Source organism: Chiloscyllium punctatum, chromosome 5, assembly GCF_047496795.1.
Source record: "Chiloscyllium punctatum isolate Juve2018m chromosome 5, sChiPun1.3, whole genome shotgun sequence".
Lineage (NCBI taxonomy): Eukaryota > Metazoa > Chordata > Chondrichthyes > Orectolobiformes > Hemiscylliidae > Chiloscyllium > Chiloscyllium punctatum.
The window spans coordinates 113,314,600-113,337,025 of record NC_092743.1 but is presented as its reverse complement, the minus strand read 5'-3'; the positions used below and the strand labels follow the sequence as shown (position 1 = coordinate 113,337,025).

General features: G+C 41.0%; 1 protein-coding gene across 22 annotated transcripts in view; it reads left to right on the top strand.

Moving 5' to 3' along the window:
* The window catches only part of LOC140477357 (cAMP-regulated phosphoprotein 21-like), a 448,868-nt gene that overhangs the window by 291,145 nt on the left and 135,297 nt on the right, over nucleotides 1-22,426 (top strand). For all 22 annotated transcript variants that reach the window (XM_072571088.1, XM_072571084.1, XM_072571087.1 and 19 more), the window contains 2 exons: nucleotides 15,244-15,460; nucleotides 17,161-17,202. In XM_072571088.1, the coding sequence (XP_072427189.1) occupies nucleotides 15,284-15,460; nucleotides 17,161-17,202 (219 nt within the window). In that variant the 5' untranslated portion in view covers nucleotides 15,244-15,283. The remainder of the gene's footprint in view (nucleotides 1-15,243; nucleotides 15,461-17,160; nucleotides 17,203-22,426) is intronic.

The following is a 22,426-nucleotide window of genomic DNA, read 5'->3' as shown; positions in this document are numbered from 1 at the left end:
CAGGAAATTGGGTAAGTTCCAAAAATGAACAAAGGAATAATATCAAGGGAGAAGATAAACTTTCAGGGTAAACTTGCAAGTAATATCAAGATGGACAGCAAGTGCTTCTTTAAATAAATAAAAAGGAAGGAAGAGGCCAAAGCTAAAAATAGGTCTCTTAGAGAACGTGGCCTTGGAAATTAAAATAGGGAACCAGGAAATGGATGAGGAATTGAATCAAAGTATTTCATTAATTTTCATAATAGAAGACATTAGTAGCTTTCCCAAATTACTAACTAATCAAGGGGCAAATGGAGGCGAGAAAATGAATAGAATAATTATCATTACAAAAAGTACTATGGAAAATAATTGGGCTAAAGACTGATAAGTCCCTTGGAACTGATGGGATGCATCCTAAGATGTTAGGAAGAAATAGCTCCAAGGATAATGGATGCACTGGTGTTAATCTTTCAAGAATCTTTAATTCTGGAAAAATCCTAGCAGAATGGAAAACTGCCAATGTAATTATAAGCCAGTTAGTTTAACATCTGCTATTAGGGAAAATGTTAGAGTCTATTATAAAGGATTTATTTGCAGATCATTTAGAAATATGTAATATGATCAAACAAAATCAAACATGGTTTCATGAAGTGGAGCCCTTAGAATTCCTTAGAATTCATTGAAAAGATAAAAAGCAGGATAAAGGAGAAGCAATAGATGTGATATATTTGGATATTCAAAAGAGTTTTATCAGGTGCCATACATTAGGGTACTTAGTAACAGTCCATGGTGTTTCAGGTATGTTGTTATATATTCACATTGTTAGAGGATTGTCTAACTAGTAAAAGACAGAAAGTTTAGATAAATAGGGCACTTTCAGGCTGGTAACCTATAACTTGTAAAGTGCCACATGGATCAATGTTGTAGCCACGATTATTTACAATATTTGCATATTAAAGACCTGGATGAGGAAAGAGAATATATAATGGCCAAGTTTGTGGATGGCACAAACATCGATGGGAAGTCAAGTGGTGAGGATGACACAAAACGAGTTATATACTGATTAAAGGAGTGAGCAAAAACTTGGCAGATGAAATATATTGTGGAAAAAAATTGAACTTTGGCAGGGAGAGTAAAGAAACTGAATATTATAATTGAGAATGACTGCAGAAAGCTACAGTGCAGGATGATTGAGAGTCCTTGAGCTTAACTCAAAAAACATGAGCATTCAGGTAATAGGGAAGGCAAATTAATTGTTGGCCTTTCATTTTGAAGGGCATGCAGTATGAAAATAGGGAGGTCTTTATAAAACGATACATGGCACTAGTCAAATCACAGCTGGGATATTGTGAACAGGTTTAGTACCTTTATCAAAGGAAAGATAACCTCGCACTGGAAGAAAAACCCAGAGAAGTTTCATGAGGTTGATCCCAGATATGGAGAGATTAATGTGAGGATAGATTGAATAGGTTGAGCCTGTGTTCATTGATGTTTAGAAGAATGAGAGGTGACCTTCTTGAAATGTATAGGATTCTTCAGGGAACTTGCAGGATAGATGAAAAAAGGTTGTTTATCCTTGTGACCAGACAGCACAATCTCAGAGTAAGTGATCATTCATTTGAAACAGAGATGAAGAGAAATTTCCTTTCTCAGAGGATAATGAATTGGTGGAATTCTTTACTGCAGAAGGCTTTAGGAGTTAGATTATTAAGTATATTTATGGCATATTCATGGCTGAGATAGACAGATGTATAATCAAGAGGGATTTACAAAAGCAGAATTGAAGATAATCAGATCTGTCATGATCTGAATGAACATGGGAGCAGGCGATGGGCTAAATGGCCTACTTCTCTCCTACAAGTTATGGTCTTATTAAGGTCTGTGCTGGATTCAATATATGAAGGTATGCTGTTTGATCTTGCAGACAACTACAGCTTTCTGTGTGCATGGAAATGTGAACTAACTGCAATTTCAAGGAATTGATTTGCTGTTTGGGTGGGATGGGTAGGTTCAAGGGTCACTTTGGATAGAAGAACAACTTGTCCACAGAGCAGCAACAAACAGAATTATTCCAGTATTCTATTTTGCTATTAATTTATTAAATAATTAGAATTGTTACACAGCAACTCACAAAACGTCTGGTCTGGAGGATTACTCTGGTTTTAAGGTAGTTGAATTTGAAACACTGGACCTGTAATACCTATGCACAATGACAACTTTAATCTTTCAAATTAATTCTGAGAAAAATAAAAAAATCTTGAATTATATTTATTAAGATAAAATGAGATCACTTAATTTATTCAATGCATTATTAAACATATTGATTATCATAAATAAAACATTGATTTGAAGTTCTCCAACAGTTTATGCATCTGGTTTATATTAGTGATTGCACCAAGAAAGATAACCATGTAATTAGTATAAAGCTTTGATCTTCTGATTTGGTGCCTTGTATGTCTTAAGACAGTGGGCAGAATGTTTTCTTTTGGGACTGTGAGGGTTGTTTGAAAAGTAGAAGAAAAGGCAGTCTTTCTCATAAGATTGCATTCTTCTCAGCTCATTACGTATTTACCCACAGCCTCCCACCATCCCCCCCCCCCCCCCCCCCCCCCCCCCCCCCCCCCCGCCGTGGGTAAAACACAAAATCTCATTCTGCCCCTGCTTCAAGGCACCACCTTCTGGATGCAAATTTAAGTGGCACTTGGACAACATTCCACTCTCTGCAACCTAGGAACATCACTCTGCTCATCACCCCCGCCACCCCTGCAGGTATCAGACACCAGTTAGAAAAAAGTGCCATGGTTTAGTAACACTTCACTAGTTCTATTGAAAAGAGGGTAAGTGCTTATCCTGAGGAATGGCAACAAGAGGTCATACCAACTGATGAAGGCCAACATCTGGACAGAAATGGATGCAGAGGTCACCACTCATTGACATCTCCAAATAACCTCGCTCTGTGCCACAAGAAGATACCTGATTTGCTGCACTCTGTTAGGGTAGGTACTACTGTCTACTCTATGCTTCATGACCCTGTGAGTGTGAGTTAGCATTGTAAAGTTGACGATTCACTGGATTATCAAACATAAGATTGAGAGCTGGGCATCTCCATTAGGAGGATTCTGGTAATCCATTGCTGTCATTTCATTGCAGCTACTGATGCTGCACTACTTAGCCAGCACAATTCCAATCACTCTAATACATCTATCAGAGTTCATACAAAAAGCATAACAGAAGTTTCAACAATAAGCAGCTCACACACCACCAGGTGATTGACCTTAGGACACAACTTCTCATTCTTACACTCACTCTCTTGAAGGGGCAGGCCTTGAACTGGCAGGGGAACAAGGGCATTGTGTCTATGCTACAGGAGAGATCAGATATATACACTCATCTAGTGAGAAAGCTTCCAATGTGCTACGTCCACCTGCACATCAAGTCTTTAGAAAAACCTGGGTAAGGAGGGCTGGCTCACAACACCAACAAATCTTTGTTTCTGTATGCAGCCTCTGGATCCCACTCCCAAACTAGGACCAAAGAAAGAAGATCTCAATCTTGGCTCTATGTCGACATCATGTAGCACATCCTCTTATGAGGAACACTGGAAAACCTTAGAGGATGCATCATCAAGGTTGTCCTCTCTACCCTCCACCCTAATATGGCACAAAGGCATTCACTTTTCTGGGTAGTCCATCTGAAGCAGATTCACTGCCACACTCTGGTGAGCACAGCACTGGGCTGGCAGTTACAGGAAGAAGAACCAAGGTCCCTATCATTCGGAGGAATGCTAAAGAATGTCCGTTGAGTCTAGTATAGATGGGGAGCGTCTGGATCAGGCCATTAATAACCTGAAGGAAATGCAAACTGGACTGAAGGGCAGGGGAGCCTCCTGAATTGCTCTAAAATGCTGTGGCTTTTCCATTGCCTGCATTGCTGCTGCCATGAGAGCCAGATCCAGCTAAATAGTCGATATTTGCTGTACATCCACTGGAAACATTCACACCATTGGTCAAGCCATTCATTCACTGCATTATGCATTTATTCATTGGCCACATGAAAGGAGGCCAGCGAACCTTAATCTTCTTCCAGTTGCTCCATTTCTTGAAGTGGTAAATGGGCTTCCATTACACAGTGAGAGGGAAGGGAAGTGTCAGCCAGGCACCCAGGAATTGTCATCTTATGATAACCCCAGAGGTGCCCTGCTGCATCACTTCACTTCTCCCAGGGTCTCAAATTCTTCCAACAGGTCAGGCACAGGTCCATCTGCACGACTGTAGGAGACCCCAGTAGCTGGAACACTCTATGCCCCTGAGCACCAAGATATGCCCGTCAAAGTCATCTGATCCAAGGCTAAAAAGCAATCCGCACGCGTCTTCAAACTCAGCTGCAACTGGTGAGGTGGCATCCATGTATAACAATAGGAATAGAAAGATGAAAGAATATTGAAGCCACTTGGCCTGCTAGGCTGTCAACTTGCTGTCCAGCATTACGGTTGACAGAAATACAACACTTTGTACGACAATCTTGTGGACTCTTTCTATACTGTGTTAAGGTTTCTGAAAATCTATGTTCTCCCTGTAGACTAACTTGAGGATTACCTGAGGTGCTTACATGAGCATTAAGGCAACAATCCAAGCAGCATTGAACCTCTCATTCACTGCTCATTCCTCCAGTTGGAATGTAACCTCTGGTTTGACAAGCCTGAAAGATCTTGAGAATTAATTTGGCACGAGGAAACTGAATTTTTGCCTCCTCTCCAGTTCCCACTGACCCTGCTAGAAACTCTGTGCAGCCCAGAAGTTTCCATCTGATAACTTGAATATCTCTGTCATATCTTTGCTCAGCCTTGTCCGGTCAAAGAAGACTAACCATAATGTCTCCAGTCTATCTTTATAATTGATATCCCTCATCCCTGGAAGCACCATTTTGATTGCCTGGTGCCATAATTACTGTCTTAGAATTCTTTCCTTTACTTCACTCATTTAGTAACTACCAGCTGGTTGAAACAAGAACTGGTAGTCATGTGGCTATAAAGTGAAGTAATATTTTATTTGCCAGGTACTTCTATGTAGTTAACTTAAATCATGTCTCTAGTGATTAAATGCAGTGCATTTTTAGGAACTTAACAGATATCATCAAGTATTTTGGATCCAAATGAATAATATAATTTTATTGTTCAGTCTGGAATTAAATATTTAATTTTAAAAGGTTTTCAGAAAATTGTATTTGGCAAAAATATGCTTTTTGCTGCACCCTATTAACATTTTCCGATGTAGAATTGTCTCACAACATCTAACAAAATGCTTAAATTATGCAGTCATTGAATCATTTAATATAAATTGTAGACTGGTTACAACAAAGAAGGACACCATTTAGATCCTTGAATCCATGGTACTACTCCACAAGAGTATCCCAACTTGTTGCATTCCCTCACCTTTTGCCCCTAGCCCTGAAAACGTTCTTCCCTTCAAGTATTTATCTGATTCCCATTTGAAAGCCACAAGTGAATGTCTCTGCATCACCCTTTCAGGCAGTTTATTCCAGGCAATAATTGTTCATTGTCTGAATTCTTTGTTACTCATGTCTCAGAGCCACAGAGCCACAGAGATATACAGCACAGAAACAGACCCTTTGGTCCAACCTGTCCACGCCGACCAGACATCCCAACCCAATCTAATCCCATGCTAGCACCCGGCCCATATCCCTCCAAACCCTTCCTATTCATATACCCATCCAAATGCCTCTTAAATGTTGCAATTGTACCAGCCTCCACCACATCCTCTGGCAGTTCATTCCATACACGTACCATTCTCTGCGTGAAAAAGTTGCCCCTTTGGTCTCTTTTATATTAGATAAGATTACTTACAGTGTGGAAACAGGCCCTTCGGCCCAACAAGTCCACACCGCCCCGCCGAAGCGCAACCCACCCATACCCCTACGTCTACCCCTTACCTACACTACGGACAATTTAGGATGGCCAATTCACCTGACCTGCACATCTTTGGACTGTGGGAGGAAACCGGAGCACCCGGAGGAAACCCACGCAGACACGGGGAGAATGTACAAACTCCACACAGTCAGTCGCCTGAGGCGGGAATTGATTCCGGGTCTCTGGCGCTGTGAGGCAGCAGTGCTAACCACTGTGCCACCGTGCCGCCCACGCGGCATATCTTTCCTGTCTCACCCTAAACCTATGCCCTCTAGTTCTGGACTCCCTGACCCCAGGGAAAAGACTTTGTCTATTTATCCTATTCATGCCCCTCATAATTTTGTAAACCTCTATAAGATCACCCCTCAGCCTCCGACGCTCCAGGGAAAACAGCCCCAGCCTGTTCAGCCTCTCTTTATAGCTCAAATCCTTCAACCCTGGCAACATCCTTGTAAATCTTTTCTGAACCCTTTCAAGTTTCACAACATCTTTCCAATAGGAATTGCACACAATATTCCAACAGTGGCCGAAACAATGTCCTGTACAGCCGCAACATGACCTCCCAACTCCTATGCTCAATACTCTGACCAAACGCCTTCTTCACTATCCTATCTACCTGCGACTCCACTTTCAAGGAGCCATGAACCTGCACTCAAAGGTCTCTTTGTTCAATAATACTCCCTAGGACCTTACCACTAAGTGTATAAGTCCTGCTAAGATTTGCTTTCCCAAAATGCAGCACTTCGCATTTATCTGAATTAAACTCCATCTGCCACTTCTCAGCTCATTGGCCCATCTGGTCCTGTTGTAATCTGAGGTAACCTTCTTCGTTGTCCACTACACCTCCAATTTTGGTGTCATCTGCAAACTTACTAACTGTACCTCTTATGCTCGCATCCAAATCATTTATGTAAATGACAAAAAGTAGAGGACCCAGCACTGGTCCTTGTGGCACTCCACTAGTCACAGGCCTCCAGTCTGAAAAGCAACCCTCCACCACCACCCTCTGTCTTCTACCTTTGAGCCAGTTCTGTATCGAAATGGTTATTTCTCCCTGTATTCCAGGAGATCTAACCTTGCTAATCAGTCTCCCATGGGGAACCTTGTCGAACGCCTTACTGAAGTCCATATAGATCACATCTACTGCTCTGCCCTCATCAATCGTCTTTGTTACTTCTTCAAAAAACTCAATCAAGTTTGTGAGACATGATTTCCCACGCACAAAGCCATGTTGTCTATCCTTAATCAGTCCTTGCCTTTCCAAATACATGTACATCCTGTCCCTCAGAATTCCCTCCAACAACTTGCCCACCACTGAGGTCAGATTCACCGGTCTATAGTTCCCTGGCTTGTCTTTACCGCCCTTCTTAAACAGTGGCACCATGTTTGCCAAGCTCCAGTCTTCCGGCACCTCACCTGTGACTATCGATGATACAAATATTTCAGCAAGAGGCCCAGCAATCACTTCTTTAGCTTCCCACAGAGTTCTCAGTACACCTGTTCAGGTCCCAGGGATTTAGAGTCATAGAGTCATAGAGATGTACAGCATGGAAACAGACCCTTTGGTCCAACCCGTCCATGCCGACCAGATATCCCAACCCAATCTAGCTCCCACCTGCCAGCACCCGGCCCATATCCCTCCAAACCCTTCCTATTCATATACCCATCCAAATGCCTCTTAAATGTTGCAATTGTACCAGCCTTCACCACATCCTCTGGCAGCTCATTCCATACACATACCACCCTCAGCATGAAAACGTTGCCCCTTAGGTCTTTTTTATATCTTTCCCCTCTTACCCTAAACCTATGCCCTCTAGTTCTGGACTCCCCAACCCCAGGGAAAAGACTTTGTCTATTTATCCTATCCATGCCCCTCATAATTTTGTAAACCTATCTATGGTCACCCTTCAGTCTCCGACGCTCCAGGGAAAACGACCCCAGCCTGTTTAGCCTCTCCCTGTAGCTCAGATCCTCCACCCTAGCAACATCCTTGTAAATCTTTTCTGAACCCTTTCAAGTTTCACAACATCTTTCTGATAGGAAGGAGACCAGAATTGTACGCAATATTCCAACAGTGGCCTAACTAATGTCCTGTACAGCTGCAACATGACCTCCCAACTCCTGTACTCAACGCTCTGATCAATAAAGAAAAGCATACCAAGTGCCTTCTTCACTATCCTATCTACCTGTGACTCTACTTTCAAAGAGCTATGAGCCTGCACTCGAAGGTCTCTTTGTTCAGTAACACTCCCTAGGACCCTACCATTAAGAGTATAAGTCCTGCTAAGATTTGCTTTGCCAAAATGCAGCACCTTTAACCGTTTCAAGACATCCAGGACTTCCTCCTCTAATCTGAACATTTTGCAAGATGTCACCATCTATTTCCCTACAGTCTATATCCTCCATAAACTTTTCCACAATAAATACTGATGCAAAATATTCATTTAGTATCTCCCCCATTTTCTGTGGCTCCACACAAAGGCCGCCTTGCTGATCTTTGAGGGGCCCTATTCTCTCCCTAGTTACCCTTTTGTCCTTAATATATTTGTAAAGCCCTTTGGATTCTCCTTAATTCTATTTGCCAACGCTATCTCATGTCCCTGTATACCTCTACTTCCTTTATACTCTTAAGGATTCACTCGATCTATCCTGTCTATACCTGACATATGCTTCCTTCTTTTTCAAAACAAAACCCTCAATTTCTTTAGTCATCCAGCATTCCCTGTACCTACCAGCCTTCCCTTTCACCCTGACAGAAATATACTTTCTCTGGATTCTTGTTATCTCATTTCTGCTATGATGCTTTTGTCAGTCACCTTAAAAATATGTCCTCTGGTATTTGATCCTTCCACTATAATTTCTCCTTATCTACTCTGTCTAAACTCATAATAATTTGAATAACTGCTAGCGAGTTTTGAGAAGATTTGTAGCTCAGGTTAAGGTCCTGGATGTATGTTTGCTTGCTGAGCTACAAGGTTCATTTTCAGACATTTCGTCCCCGTACTAGGTAACATCATCAGTGAGCCTCCAATGAAGCACTGGTGATATGGTCTGCTTTTTATTTATGTGTTTACATTTCCTTGTGTCAGTGATGTCATTTCCTGTTCTTTTTCTCAGGGTTTGGTAAATGGGATCCAAGTCCATGTTGATAGAGTTCTGGTTGGAATGCCATGCTTCTAGGAATTCTCATGCGTGTCTCTGTTTGGCTTGTCTTAGGATGGATGTATTGTCCCAGTCGAAGTGGTGTCCTTCCTCATTTATATGTAAAGACCCGAGAGTGGATCATGTCTTTTTGTAGCTAGTTGATGTTCGTGTATCCTGGTGATTAGTTTTCTGCCTGTTTGTCCAATCTAGTGTTTGTTACAGTTCTTGCAAGTTATTTTGTAAATGGCATTAGTTTTGCTTGTTGTCTGTACAGAGTCTTTCAAGTTCAATAGCTGTTGTTTTAGTGTATTGGTGGGTTTGTGGGTTACCATGTTGCCAAGAGGTCTGAGTAGTCTGGGAGTCATTTCTGAGATGTCTTTGATGTAGGGGAGAATAGCTAGGGTTTATGGATGTGTTTTGTCTGCCTATTTGGGTTTGTTCCTGAGAAATGGGAGGACTGTGTTCATTGGGTACCCGTTCTTTTTGAACACACTCTATAGGTGATTTTCCTCTGCTCTTTGTAGTTCTTCTCTGCTGCAGTGTGTGGTGGCTCATTGCAATAATGTATTCCCTCTGTCAAATCTCCTCTGAACCTTCTCTATACACAGGAGAATGATCCCAGCTTCTCCAGTCTATCCACATAACTGATATCCCTCATCCCTGGAAACATTCTAGTAAATCTTTTCTGCCCCTTTTCAGTCGGACTTCACATCCTTTCTAAAGTGATTTGGTAAAAGTTAGGCAGGGATTCCAGTTAAGACTGAATCAATGTTTTATAAGTGTTCATCATCAGTCTCTTGTTTGTGTATTTTGTTTATAAGCCCAGGAAGCTATTTGTTCTTGGCTGCTTTCTCAACCTGTTCTGCAATCTCTTACAATTTATGCAAATATATCCAGGTCTCTCTATTAATTTAGTCATTTAAAATTGTTTGTATTTCCTTTTTCTTTCTATCAGTACATAGAACTTCATATTTTTCTGCGCTATATTTAACCTGTCAGATGTTACCAATTTTCTATCATTTCCATGTCCTCTTGAAATTTCTCATGATTGCATCACTGCTAACTTTCCATTCATATTTTGAATAAATTGAAAAATATTGATCCTGTTTTCTGTGGAACCTGTTGACTAAATAGCCTCGTTCCTGATGATGGGCTTATGCCTGTAATGTCAATTCCCCTGCTGTTTGGATGCTGCCTGACCTGCTGTGCTTTTCCAGCACCACACTCTCAACTCTGACCTCCAGCATCTGCAGTCCTCACTTTCTCCTGTCTGAGAATAAAACAGGACAAGAATAAATGGATTTTTTTGAGTTGGCAAGCTGTAACTAGTAACAAAGGTCAGTGTTGGGGCTTCAACCATTTAAAAACTGTGTGAATGACTTTTGTGAAGGAAGAGGAGACTGAAGCGATGGTAGGTGGTAAATTTGCTGATTGTACAAGGCTTGATAGCAAAGTAAATTTGTTTGGTGGTGGTGGTCAGTCTGGAAGAGGGTATAGACTTGTTAAATTAGTGGGGGAAAATATTGTTAACTGGAATATAATGTAGGAAAATGTGAACTTTTCCACTTCAGTAGGAAGAATAGAAAAACATTATGTTATTTAAGTAGAGAGAAACTGTACAACTTAATGATCCTCATACAAGAAGGTACAGATGCAGCAAGTGATTGTAAAGGCAATTGCTGTGTTGGAATTTGTTGCAAGGCATATGGAATATTAAATAAGAAAAGTTATACTGCAGTTGTACAGAACCTTTGTGAGACCTGAATGCTGTATATAGTTTTGGTGCCCTGATTTAGGAAATAATATGTTCGAAGCAGTTCAGGTAAGGTGCACTTGACTAATTCCAGGGATAAAGGATTTATGAAGAAGGATTGAGCAGGCTGGACCTATATCCACTGAGGTTTAAAGGATTGAGCAATGATTTTATTGAAAAATATAAGATGCTGGGGAGGTTCAATAGGATGGATATTAAGAGGATATTTCTTTTTCTGGTGATAGCAAGAACTAGGGCACACAGATTAAAAATAAGACATCTCCCTTTTCAGATGGAGATGAGGATTTTCTCTCTCAGACGATTTTTATTTTGTGAAATTCTCCAGAAAGCAGTAGCGACTGGGTCAATGAGTTTATTCACAGTTGCATTGGATAGACTTTTGATAAACAAGGGAATCAAAGGTGATGGGACAGACAGGAAAGTGGAGTTGAGACAGCATCAGGTCAGCAATGCTGACATTAATGGGAAGCAGGCTCTGTGGTTCACAAATGGCCCACTCCAACTCCAGAAAACGATTGTATACCTACCTCCAGTTTGAAAAACAAGTGTTCACCCCATCTTCCTGTCCTTCAGCCAATTCATGCTATTACTGCCATCTTTATTTCATAAATTTCAGTTTTGCTCACAAACCTGTTATGTGGCACTTTATCATTTGCCATTGAGAAATCCACATATATGACATTAGTCACATTACCCTCACTGCCCCTTTCTATTACATCATTAAAATGTTCAATCACATTAAGCACAATTTACCTTCCACAAGTTCATTCTGACTTTCCTTAATTAATCTTCACTAGTCCAAGCGACTGCTAATTTTGTTTCAGATTGCTATTTCTCAACATCTCCCCATTACTGTGTTAAATTGACTAGCCCATAATTCCAAGGTTTGTTCCTACACTCTTATTTGAGTAGTTATCACAATATTTATAATTCTCCAGGCCAGTGCCATATTTATGGAGGACTAAAAGGTTATGGTCAGTACCTCTGTAATTTCCAGAAAGACTTACCTCAGCAGACTGTGAATGCATCCTATCCAAACTCATGATGAGCTTCCTACTTTAAACACAGCCAGCCTTTCAAAACATCCAGCTTAACACTCTTTTGACCAATACAGTCTCTTATCACCTATTCATCTTGATGTGAATTTGTAATATCCTCTTCCTTGGAATATAGAGGTGCAATGCTCTCATTTCGTGTATTCTGTGTTGGTCCTCTGCCTTCATACATACATCTCTTTTGTCATCTCTAATCTTAAATGCTGAAAGAAGACATTTTGATTTCATTATATACCTTTTTTTAAAATCAATCTGTTTAGAGATGTTATCTCCGGAGTAAGTGGGACTTGAACCTGGGCCTCTCAGTCCAGGCATAGGGACACTGCTATTTTATATTGGAAAATAGTTTATTCTTATACTCCCTCCTCACCATCTAATTGCCCTCTACTGAAATTTCTATTTGCAACTTGGTTTTCATTTATGTTGTTATTCTGACATTTGCCCCCTTTGAGCTTGTCTGACTCTCCAACTCTGCTATCACCCAGGATTCTTTGTTTTTTGTTGTCCTAAATTTTCCTCTGTTGAGATGTATGTACTCTCTGCCCAAACACTGTCTCCTTTAAAGGTAACCCATTGTATAATTACAATTCAACTTGCTAGCCTTTGGTTCCAATTTATCCAGACCAGATCCATTCTCAACACACTGACATTGTCTGTATTCTATCTAAACATTATTATGTAATGTTTTTCCATTGATAATCTCGAGATTTAATGATTACAATTCTTGAATTGGCACTGTACATATTTGTTCTACTGGACTCCATTCCCCAAATGAGATCCAGCATTGAGCTGGAAATGTACTGATCAAGAAAGTTCTTCCAGTGTCTGTGCTTTACATTATTACTATTGCAGTTCATATTAGGATAATTGACATCCATTATCATTTCTCTCTATACCTTGCTTATAGATTCACTCCTTCATGGTCATCTTAATAGCCAATGAGTTATAGAATGCATCCAAACTGGAATGGCATCTCTATGATTTTTGACTTGTTCCCACATTACTATATTCTCTTCAGTCAGTATACCACAAACCACTTTCATTCATTCCGTTTCTTTCCTGAGCATAATGCATCCAGGAATACTTAGTTCTCTAAACCCAACTTCTTTGGAGCTAAGTGCATAGTATCATTTTTCCCCATGTGTCTAATTTGTGCCTGGAACTCATCAACCTCATTTTCTACAAATCTTCTTGTATTCTGTATTTGTCTGATCTTACCCAACACCTAACTTTAATCTTATCTGTCTGTCCCAATTCCTTGTACATCATGGTTCTCCTTTTTAATTCCACTCCCTAGTTGCAATTCACATAAATTAGTTTAAACTCTCTCCTCCAGCATTGTGGAACTTACAATCCTCCAACTACCCCTTCCCAGTGAGGACATTGGGTCTCAACTTTATTGACGTACAACCTGTCCAACCTATAAAGGTTTCACCCTGAGTCCCTTCCAGATCTGATCTAAATGCCCCTGGAATTGAAGTCCTTTCTCTTGTATCACATCTCCAACCCAGAATTCACCTGCTTTATACTCCGATTCCTCAAATCTCTTTAAGCTTTTACGTTTGAAACAGAACAATGATCCATTGAGTTTATATATAATGTTGCATGTATAGAACAAGAGGTGGAATTTTACAATCTCCCACTGCTATGTTTGAAGTCAGAGTTCTTGTGAAATGCAGAGTAAAGCCTGCCCACTTTGCACCCACCCGTTCTGTCTTCTGTTTTACAGGCTTCATTGAAGATGGAATATCCAGCCTTGAGTCTATTGAAGCCCTTAAGGTGGCCAATCTGTGTTTGCTAGTGTGTGGCACCAGTGGTATTCATAAAATTATGAGCTTTGAGAGTCTGTTTACAAATCTCTTATTTAGGTCCCTAAAGTCCATTTGAAGGATGGCATCTACCTTTCCGCCTGTGTCATTAGTACATAACAACTTTTACATTCCCTCTCCCTGTTCTTGCTCCCTAACCCACCTACCCTCAGAATATTTGAAGTGACATCCAGGACCATGGCACCATGGAGTTAATGCAACATTCTAAAAGAAAATCTGCAGCTGCAGGAACACATGTCTGCTCCTCAACCAGTGGAAACCCCAGAAATATTATATTCCTATCTGTTTCCACCTGCAAAAGTGTTTCAACAGAATGTTGTCAACTTAATTTTAATGCTCTGATTTTATTTGTCATTGTAACTAACATGCATTGATTAAAGGCAGATTCCTTCTAATAGGTAAATCTCATAGGTTATTTACATTTGCCCCTGGGAAATGTAAGCGGTGCCTTAATTATATGCATTTGACAGCAATATTTATGAAAATTATTTCCAGCAATGTTGTACCATTTTCAAATTTATAAGCATTACAACAAGTACACCAGGAATATAATATTCATGTAATATTCACCAATCAGGGAATAAGGATTTGATGGCTAAGAATGTTGACCACAATTTTACCAAAGTTACCTCTCATGTTTGTTTGAACAATTTGAGATTGAAAAGTGATCTGCTGAATTTATGTTGAATGTGGAATGTGTTCAATGAGAGACAGAAATTTACAATCTCCCACTGGCATTTTGAAGGTGAGGTTCTCGTGAAATACAGAGCAAAGTCTGCTCGCTTCCTACCTACCTGCTCCCCAGTTGCTCTCCTAATTTACAGGGACTGTGGAGGTGTTGGATAGACCATCTAGCCTGGGATCCTTCAATCATCAATTAATGGAGTTAGGAGAGACACACACCAAATTGATAACCCTGCAGCTCTCACTACATAAGTGTTTGTCTGGCAAGTGGGGTGTACTTGATTTGGGTGTTCCCTGTGTCTATCAGAGACCTCCACGCAAGGCTACATACCCTTCAACCCTCTTCCTCTGACCTCTCAAACCCATTACCCCTTAGCTAATTCCCACGACTCTCACTGGGGCCCAGCTGCAATCAATGCTCCTCTGTCACATCAAATTCATCTTCAGTCTAGCCTCCATTGGCTGTGCCTCTTCAGGAATTAACTGCATGCTATCATGCTTCAACCTGGTGCTGCTGGGATTGTAGAGCTATCAGCCATTGATGGATTAACCACTAATTCCCCAAGGCAGGGGACCCTGCCCAAATGGGGGACACAAGTCTCGTCCTCAGCCAATTAATGACCCTCAAAGTGTAAATATCTGCACGGCAGACATTAATGGTGGGGGTGTGTTTCCCAGTTACCCTTCAGGATGCAGAGTGGGAAACCCCAGCATTTAACGAGTGCAGTGCACAAAATTGGTTTCAGATGGAAAAGAAAAATAATGATATTCATTGAAATAAATATTGAAAGGAGATGAGAGTACTCTACCAGAGAATAAAATTCTCTTTTTTTTGATGTTTTGACACCGTAGGTCACGGCATCTTCTACTTGTGTAATTCTTTATTGTGAGAATGTCTGAAAAAGACGCAGTGAGCCAAGAGACTGCAGAGGAAGTTGGGACTGAGCAAGATGTTGAGATTTGTCCACCCTCTCCAGAGACGTGCATCATTAGAACTGCAAGCTCAGAGGTAGAGGAGAAAGAGATGGAAAAAGATGATAAAGCAAATGACGCAAAGGCTGACCATCAGGTGAGCTGGCCCATAATTTAATACCATCTGTATTCCCAACTGCTGATTCTATTGAGTACTGGTTTTACACACATAAAACATGGGGCAGTCCAGCACAGGAACAAGCCCTTTGGCCAACGATGTCTGCACCAACTATGATGCTTTCTAAACTAATCCTGACTCCCAGCACATAGTCTGTATCTCTCTATTCCCTGCCTGTTTATTGTCTGCCTCAATGTCTCTTAAATGTTACTATCATACCTCCCCTGACAGCACGTTTGAGGCTCCTACCACATTCTGTGTGAAAATCTTGCCTTACCATCTCCTTGGAAATTGCCCTGTCTCACCTTAAACCTATGACCCTTTGACATTTTACATTTTCACCCAGGGCAAAAGTCTCTGACTATTGACCATGACTATGTACCTCATAATTTTATATAATTCTATCAGGTCACCCCTCAACCTCCAATGCTCCAGCAAAAGCAATCCAAGTTTGCCAACCTCTCCTTGTAGCTAACACATCCCAATCCAGGCAACATCCTCATAAACCTCTTTTGCGAACTCTCCCAAGCTTCCACAATCTTCCCTGAAGTGGCAAACAGAACTGCATACATGTATGGCCTAACTAAAGTTTTGTACAACTGCAATATTGCAAACATTTATACTCAATGCCCCAACTGATGAAGGTAAGCATGTTTAATGTCTTCTATACCACCTTATCAACTTGCTTTGCCTTTTCCAGGGAGCTATGGACTTCCATCCCAGCATCTCTCTGTATATCAATGCTCCTAACGGTTCTGCTATTCACAATATACATTCCTCTTGCAATTAATCTTCCAAAATGCATCACCTCACTTCTGTCCAAAATAAACTCCATTTGCCATTTGTCTGCCCAATTTTCCAACAGATCTATGCCCTGCTGCATCTTTTGACAACCTTCCTTATTATCCAAATCCCCACCAGTTTTCGTGTTTTTTCCTGTTTTACTAATCAGACCACCTACAGTTTCATTCAAATTATGAACAACAGATATTCCAGCACTGATCCTTGGGGAGTACCACTGGTCACAGACCTCCAGTCAGAAAAAGAAAACACCCCTCCAAAACGAACCTTTGTTTTCTATGACAAAGCCAATTTTGTATTCAGCTTAGTAACTCACTGTGGATCCCAAATGACTTAATCTTCTGGAGCAGCCCATTGTGCAGAACCTTGTCAAATGCTTTAGTAAAATCCATTCTCGATAACATCCACTGTCCTATCCTCATTATTCAAAGTACAGGATCATTTCATAATCCCCTTGTATATACTTCACCGATGTTGCAAACTTATCAATTGGAGTTTCTTTTACAAATTAAGCACAAGCTTTGGTTTTTGCAAGCAATGTTAGTTTTGCATTATAGTTTTTAATGATATCTGCTCTTCTGAAATTGGCTCGGAATTGTGGTTTTAGGCACAATTTGGAAAAGCACTTTTTGGGAGTACTGTGTGCAGATAAGAAAATTTTACATTTATCCTCAAATTATTTCTTTAATCATAAATGTACAAACATGTCTGTGTGTATTGAACTTACTGTAGAATAGGCTGTAAAACTCTTCATAATCAATGAAATTATACTATGATATATAAGTGAAACAAAAATCATGCTATTAAAACCACAAGATTTCTAATGTTTCTGCCTCCTTTGATCAGTAAGTAACAGTTGTTTGTAATTTGCTGCACAGAAACGCTCAGGAAACCAAGGGCAGCAGAGGAAAAGAGCAAAGGTAGAATCAATCTTCAATGCATGTCAAAGTGTAAATGATTTAATAACTTAATATTCACCCAACTGTTCTTAGATGTAGCAATGATGATATGCCAATCTTTGTAGTGTGAAAAGTGTTAAATTAGAACATATGTGTTTTGGTGCAGGACAGTTTAATGCTTGGGTTTCACATTGCTGCACTTGCTTTGATTCACCTCATGTTGTTGAAATATCTTACTTTGTTATCAGATAAAAAGGATATGTTTGCTTTACATCTGAAGTTCATGATACTTTAACCCATCCCCACACACAATTTTTTTTAAAAATAAATGTGCAGTTTTATAAGTTATCACTATCAACACTGAGACAAACTTATAAAAGCAAAATGCCGCAGATGCTGTTCTAAAATCAAAACAGAAAATACTGGAAATACTCAGCAGGGTCAGCCTGCATCTATGGAGAAAGAACTAGAGTCAAGGGATGGAATCTTCCTGCTCCTGTAGAAGAGGACTTCCAGTTAGGTGTTTTTGGAATAGGAACATTGAGTCATGGGGGGGGGGGGGGCATCCTCATGTTCCTCGTCTGAAAATGGTAGAACCCATCCTTTGAAGTATGCCAGCCCCCTGGATGACTGCTTCCAGGAATATCTCCCAAATGGGCAATCTGCCCGAATAGGGTTGGGACATAGGCAATGAGCCTGAGTCAGCAACATTTCTAAGGACAGAAGATTTCATCCAGTATTTCAGATCAATGAATCATTCTTGTCAAAGATCATCAATCTTAAACATTAACACTATTGCTGTCTCCATAGATGCTGCTTGGCCTCCTGGGTATTTCCAATATCTTCTGGTTTTATTTGAGTTGGAAGTATTTTAATCTTTGTAAAAAAAAGACAAGTATAGAATCTTGGATAGTATGCTCTTTATTTTCCTATATAATTTGCAAAACGTAATATAAATCAAAGCAGAAAGTGGTGGATGTGCAATTTAGGATCCACCTACAGCTGTAATGCGAAAAGATTGGTTAAGGGGTCAGATATTGACCATTTTTGTCAAAACTCCCAATAAATTGAGGGGTGTTCAATTCGTGCCAGAATCTCAGTGTTCAGACTTACACTGGACTAATCTTTTAATACTATAGGATTGAGTCAGACCCATGTATTGGTGGAGTAGCAAAAAGCATAAGGGACTGTCAAAGAATACAGGAGAACATAGATAGACTGGAGAGCTGGGCGGTTAAGTGGCAAATGGAGTTCAATCCAGACAAATGTGAGGTGATACATTTAGGCAAGTATAATTCTAGAGTGAATTATACAATGAATGGAAGAGCCTTGGGAAAAGTTGATGAGCAGAGAGATCTGGGAGTGTGGGTCCATTGTACCCTTAAGATTTCTGCACAGGTGGATAGAGTGGTCATGAAGGCATATGGCATGCTTGCCTTCATTGGACGGAGTATTGAGTATAGAAGATGACAGGCCATGTTAAAATTGTACTAGACATTGGTTCGGCGCATTTAGAATACTGTGTACAGTTCTAGTCGCCACATTACCAAAAGGATGTGGACACTTTGGAAAGGATGCAGAGAAGATTCACGAGGATGTTGCCTGGTATTGAAGGTGCTAGCTATGAAGAGAGGTTGAGTAGGTAAGGTTTGTTTTCATTAGAAAAAAGGAGATTGAGTGGGCACCTGATTGAGGTCTGCAAAATCATGAACAGTATAGACAGAGTGGATAGAGATAAGCTTTTTCCCACGGTGAAGGATTCAATTACAAGAGGTCGTGCTTTCAAGGTGAGAGGTGAAAAGTTTAAGGGGGATACACACGGCAGGTACTTTACTCAGAGGGTGGTGGGTGTCTGGAATGTGTTGCCAGCAGACCTGGTAGAGGCAGGCACGGTAGAGTCATTTAAGATGCATCTGGACAGATGCATGAGTAGGTGGGGAGCAGAGGGATACAGATGCTTAGGAATTGGGTGACAGGTTTAGACAGTAGATTTGGATTGGCTCAGGCTTGGAGGGCCGAAGGGCCTGTTCCTGGGCTGTAAATTTTCTTTATTCTTTGAGCACTTCCTGAGTGCATTAGCATTGGCATTTGCATGTTAGCTGCTACTCCTGACCCAAAGCCCGTCACTTTATTTCTACTTTTGCTGGCATTTTATTTAATCTTTTCCTGTATTCCTCATGTGTCCTTTCTGTCCATTATCATGCCACATTTTACCTCCCCATTCTCACATACTCTGGTCTCCTATTTCCTTTCTCCAACTCTTTTCAGTTCTCTTCAAACATGCTACCACCCCAGATTGGTCTACTTTCTTGTTAGACAAGGCTGTGCGCCCTCTGTGTCTCATTTGGAATACTACAATGAATTTACCAAGGGACCTATCACTGGTTCATCATGAGCGGCAACTCTAATCACCTGATCCCACTTTTGTGTTGACTTTCCATGCCCCCATCTGAAGTAAATCAGACCAACACCCCTCCTTTGACCCCACTGTTGATCCTGTGTGGCTGATCAGCAGATCCAGCTGGAAGCACTATTAAGGTGCCTTTCTTTATTTTACAATTCCTCTTCTGATAAATTCTACTCTCTAAGCTCGAACAATAAGTGCCAGGAGATGATTGATAAGCCACTTGTTCGTGGAAGTAACTAACACATATAAAAAGGATTGACACCACTGATTCGTTGCCTCTGCCACATTCCTCAAGCCCATCTGGACAAGTTACCTCTAATCCTCCCCACTGGCCTAGCTTTGAACTTGCATGTTTTTCTAGTTTCTCTCTGATCTTCCCTTATGGCTTCTCTGAGCTGATCTCATCCCCGAGACCCACTTCTTCAACCCAATTACTACAGTTCTAGAATAAATACCTTTCCCACCAAACTTTTTTCCCCCTTTTCTTTCATAGGATATTGCTGACAAGGCTAACATATGTTGCCCATTCCTAGTTGCCCTTAATCTTGGTGGCTTGCTTTGGCCATTTCAGAGGGCAATTAAGTATCTAACACATTTCTAAGTGTCTAGAGTCACATGTAGAGTCAGATCAGGTAATGCTGCTAGATTACTTACCCTAAAGGACATTAGTGAACCAGATAGATTTTATGCTGTTCAACAAGATTACAGTGGTCACAGTTAGACTAGCTTCCCACACTTAATGGAGGTGTTGGGGGCTTGTACCAGTTGCAGAGCTGCTATACATTCTGTGCCACCTCCTTTTGGAAAGGCCTGCTAAATGAAGTGCCAGGTTCAGTGATGGTTCTCTCCGAAGAGCAAGGACTTTGGGACACGAGGACTACTCACTGAGAACTGCCAATTAATCCTATACTATTGGCTGTACACTCCTCTGCATTATCACAGGGAGTGACTGCTGCTGTCAGGAATGCCAACTAGAGGCACAAGTTCATTGAGAGATACAGACATGGTTGATGATGGGAATAGCGAGATGGGAAGGAGAGTCAGCAGCAAGAGCATGGGAATAGCTCTAAGTAGACTGGCTCACCTCTGATTCTGTGTCCCCTCCTCATCTGAGTGCCTTTGAATAAGCCCCCACCCCCAGTTCATGCTCTGTAAACCTGTAAGCAACCCTGACAGGGTCTACCTTTAGGGTTTTCTGCATAGTGAATGCCCCTGCCCATTGCTGGTTGAATAACCAGGGTTGGGGGTCGAGGGGAAGCAGGTAATAAAGCGATTCACTTGGCATTAATTGCCTACCTGTGCGTGTCAATTGGCAGAGTGTGGTAATGCTGCCCATGAGCCTGGCTCAGACTTACTTGAGTCCCCAGTAAACATTTTCCTGGCGATGAAATACCTCTCCCTAACATCTAACTCAACCCAGAGTATGGGATGAAATTCAGCCCCTGGTAGCTATAATGTGGTTGGAACTACTTTGCAAGAATGAGACAGGGAGCTTAGAATCACTTCAGAAATAGCTAGATGCTATGTCAAGGGACAGTTACATTGTTTTTGGGTGGGTGAGATTGGAAAGGTGAACTGGTCTTCACAATTAAATTAAGTTCCTTCAGAACAGAATATGAGGCAATATTTATTTTTTTTTTAGAATTTCTATCTTGTTACCAGCAATAATCTCAAAGAGTTGAAGCTGGCCATGATTCCAGATTGTAATTTGCAAGGAAGGCTAAGATTATTGATGAGAAATATTTCCGTTTTTCCAATTACTCAGCTGCCTCACAGCACCAGAGACCCGGGTTCAATTCCCGCCTCAGACGACTGTGTGGAGTTTGCACATTCTCCCCATGTCTGCGTGGGCTTCCTCCGGGTGCTCCGGTTTCCTCCCACAGACCAAAAATGTGCAGGTTAGGTGAATTGGCCATGCTAAATTGCCCATAATGTTAAGTGAAGGGATAAATGTAGGGGAATGGGTCTGTGTTGGTTGCGCTTCGGCGGGTCGGTGTGGACTTGTTGGGCCGAAGGGCCTGTTTCCACACTATAAGTAATCTAATCTAATCTACTCCTGACATCTTCACTACAAATACTGCCTTATACTCAATTTCAATCTAAAATGCAGAGGCTTTCCTTTGTAGGATCATTGTTATGTGAGTTAACATTTATTATCCAGCTGTTCAAATGTTCTCAGTTCCAGACCAACTTTCACTGCTACTGCAAGGCAAGTGATTGCTCCTCTGGTATTAGCAACTGTTTTACACATACTTATTCAGGTGTATATGCAAGAGGTCTACGGTATTATTGTTGGATTGTTAAGCCAAGACCCAAGTAATGTCCTCAGGATCCAGGTTGGAACCCCTTCATGGCAGATGGTGGAATTTGAATTTTAAAAAACATTGAGATGTAAGAATCTGATGATGACCATGAATCCATTGGCGATTGGTGGTAAAACCTATCTGGTTCATTAGAGGGAAGGAAACTGCCATCCTCACCTGGTTTGGAATACATAGGACTCCAGGCCCACAGTAATGTGGTTGGCTCTTAACTGCAATTGCTTCTGGGCAATAAACACTAACCTAGCCAGCAACATCCACATGCCATGGATGAATAATAAAAAAAAATTCATTGCAACTCAAGAGGATGGCAAACAACGTGGATGTCCACCATACGCAGCTAGATCCTCATTAACTATTATCATAGTTGCCATCACTACTCTACCCCTGCCAAGCCAAGGACAAGCACACCCCTCTTTAACATCACTACATAATTCTCCCAGTCAGTTAGCGTTTTGGAGGGAGGATCTGGATGGGCTGGCAATAACTGCTTCAAGAAGAGGTCGTGGAGGTTGAT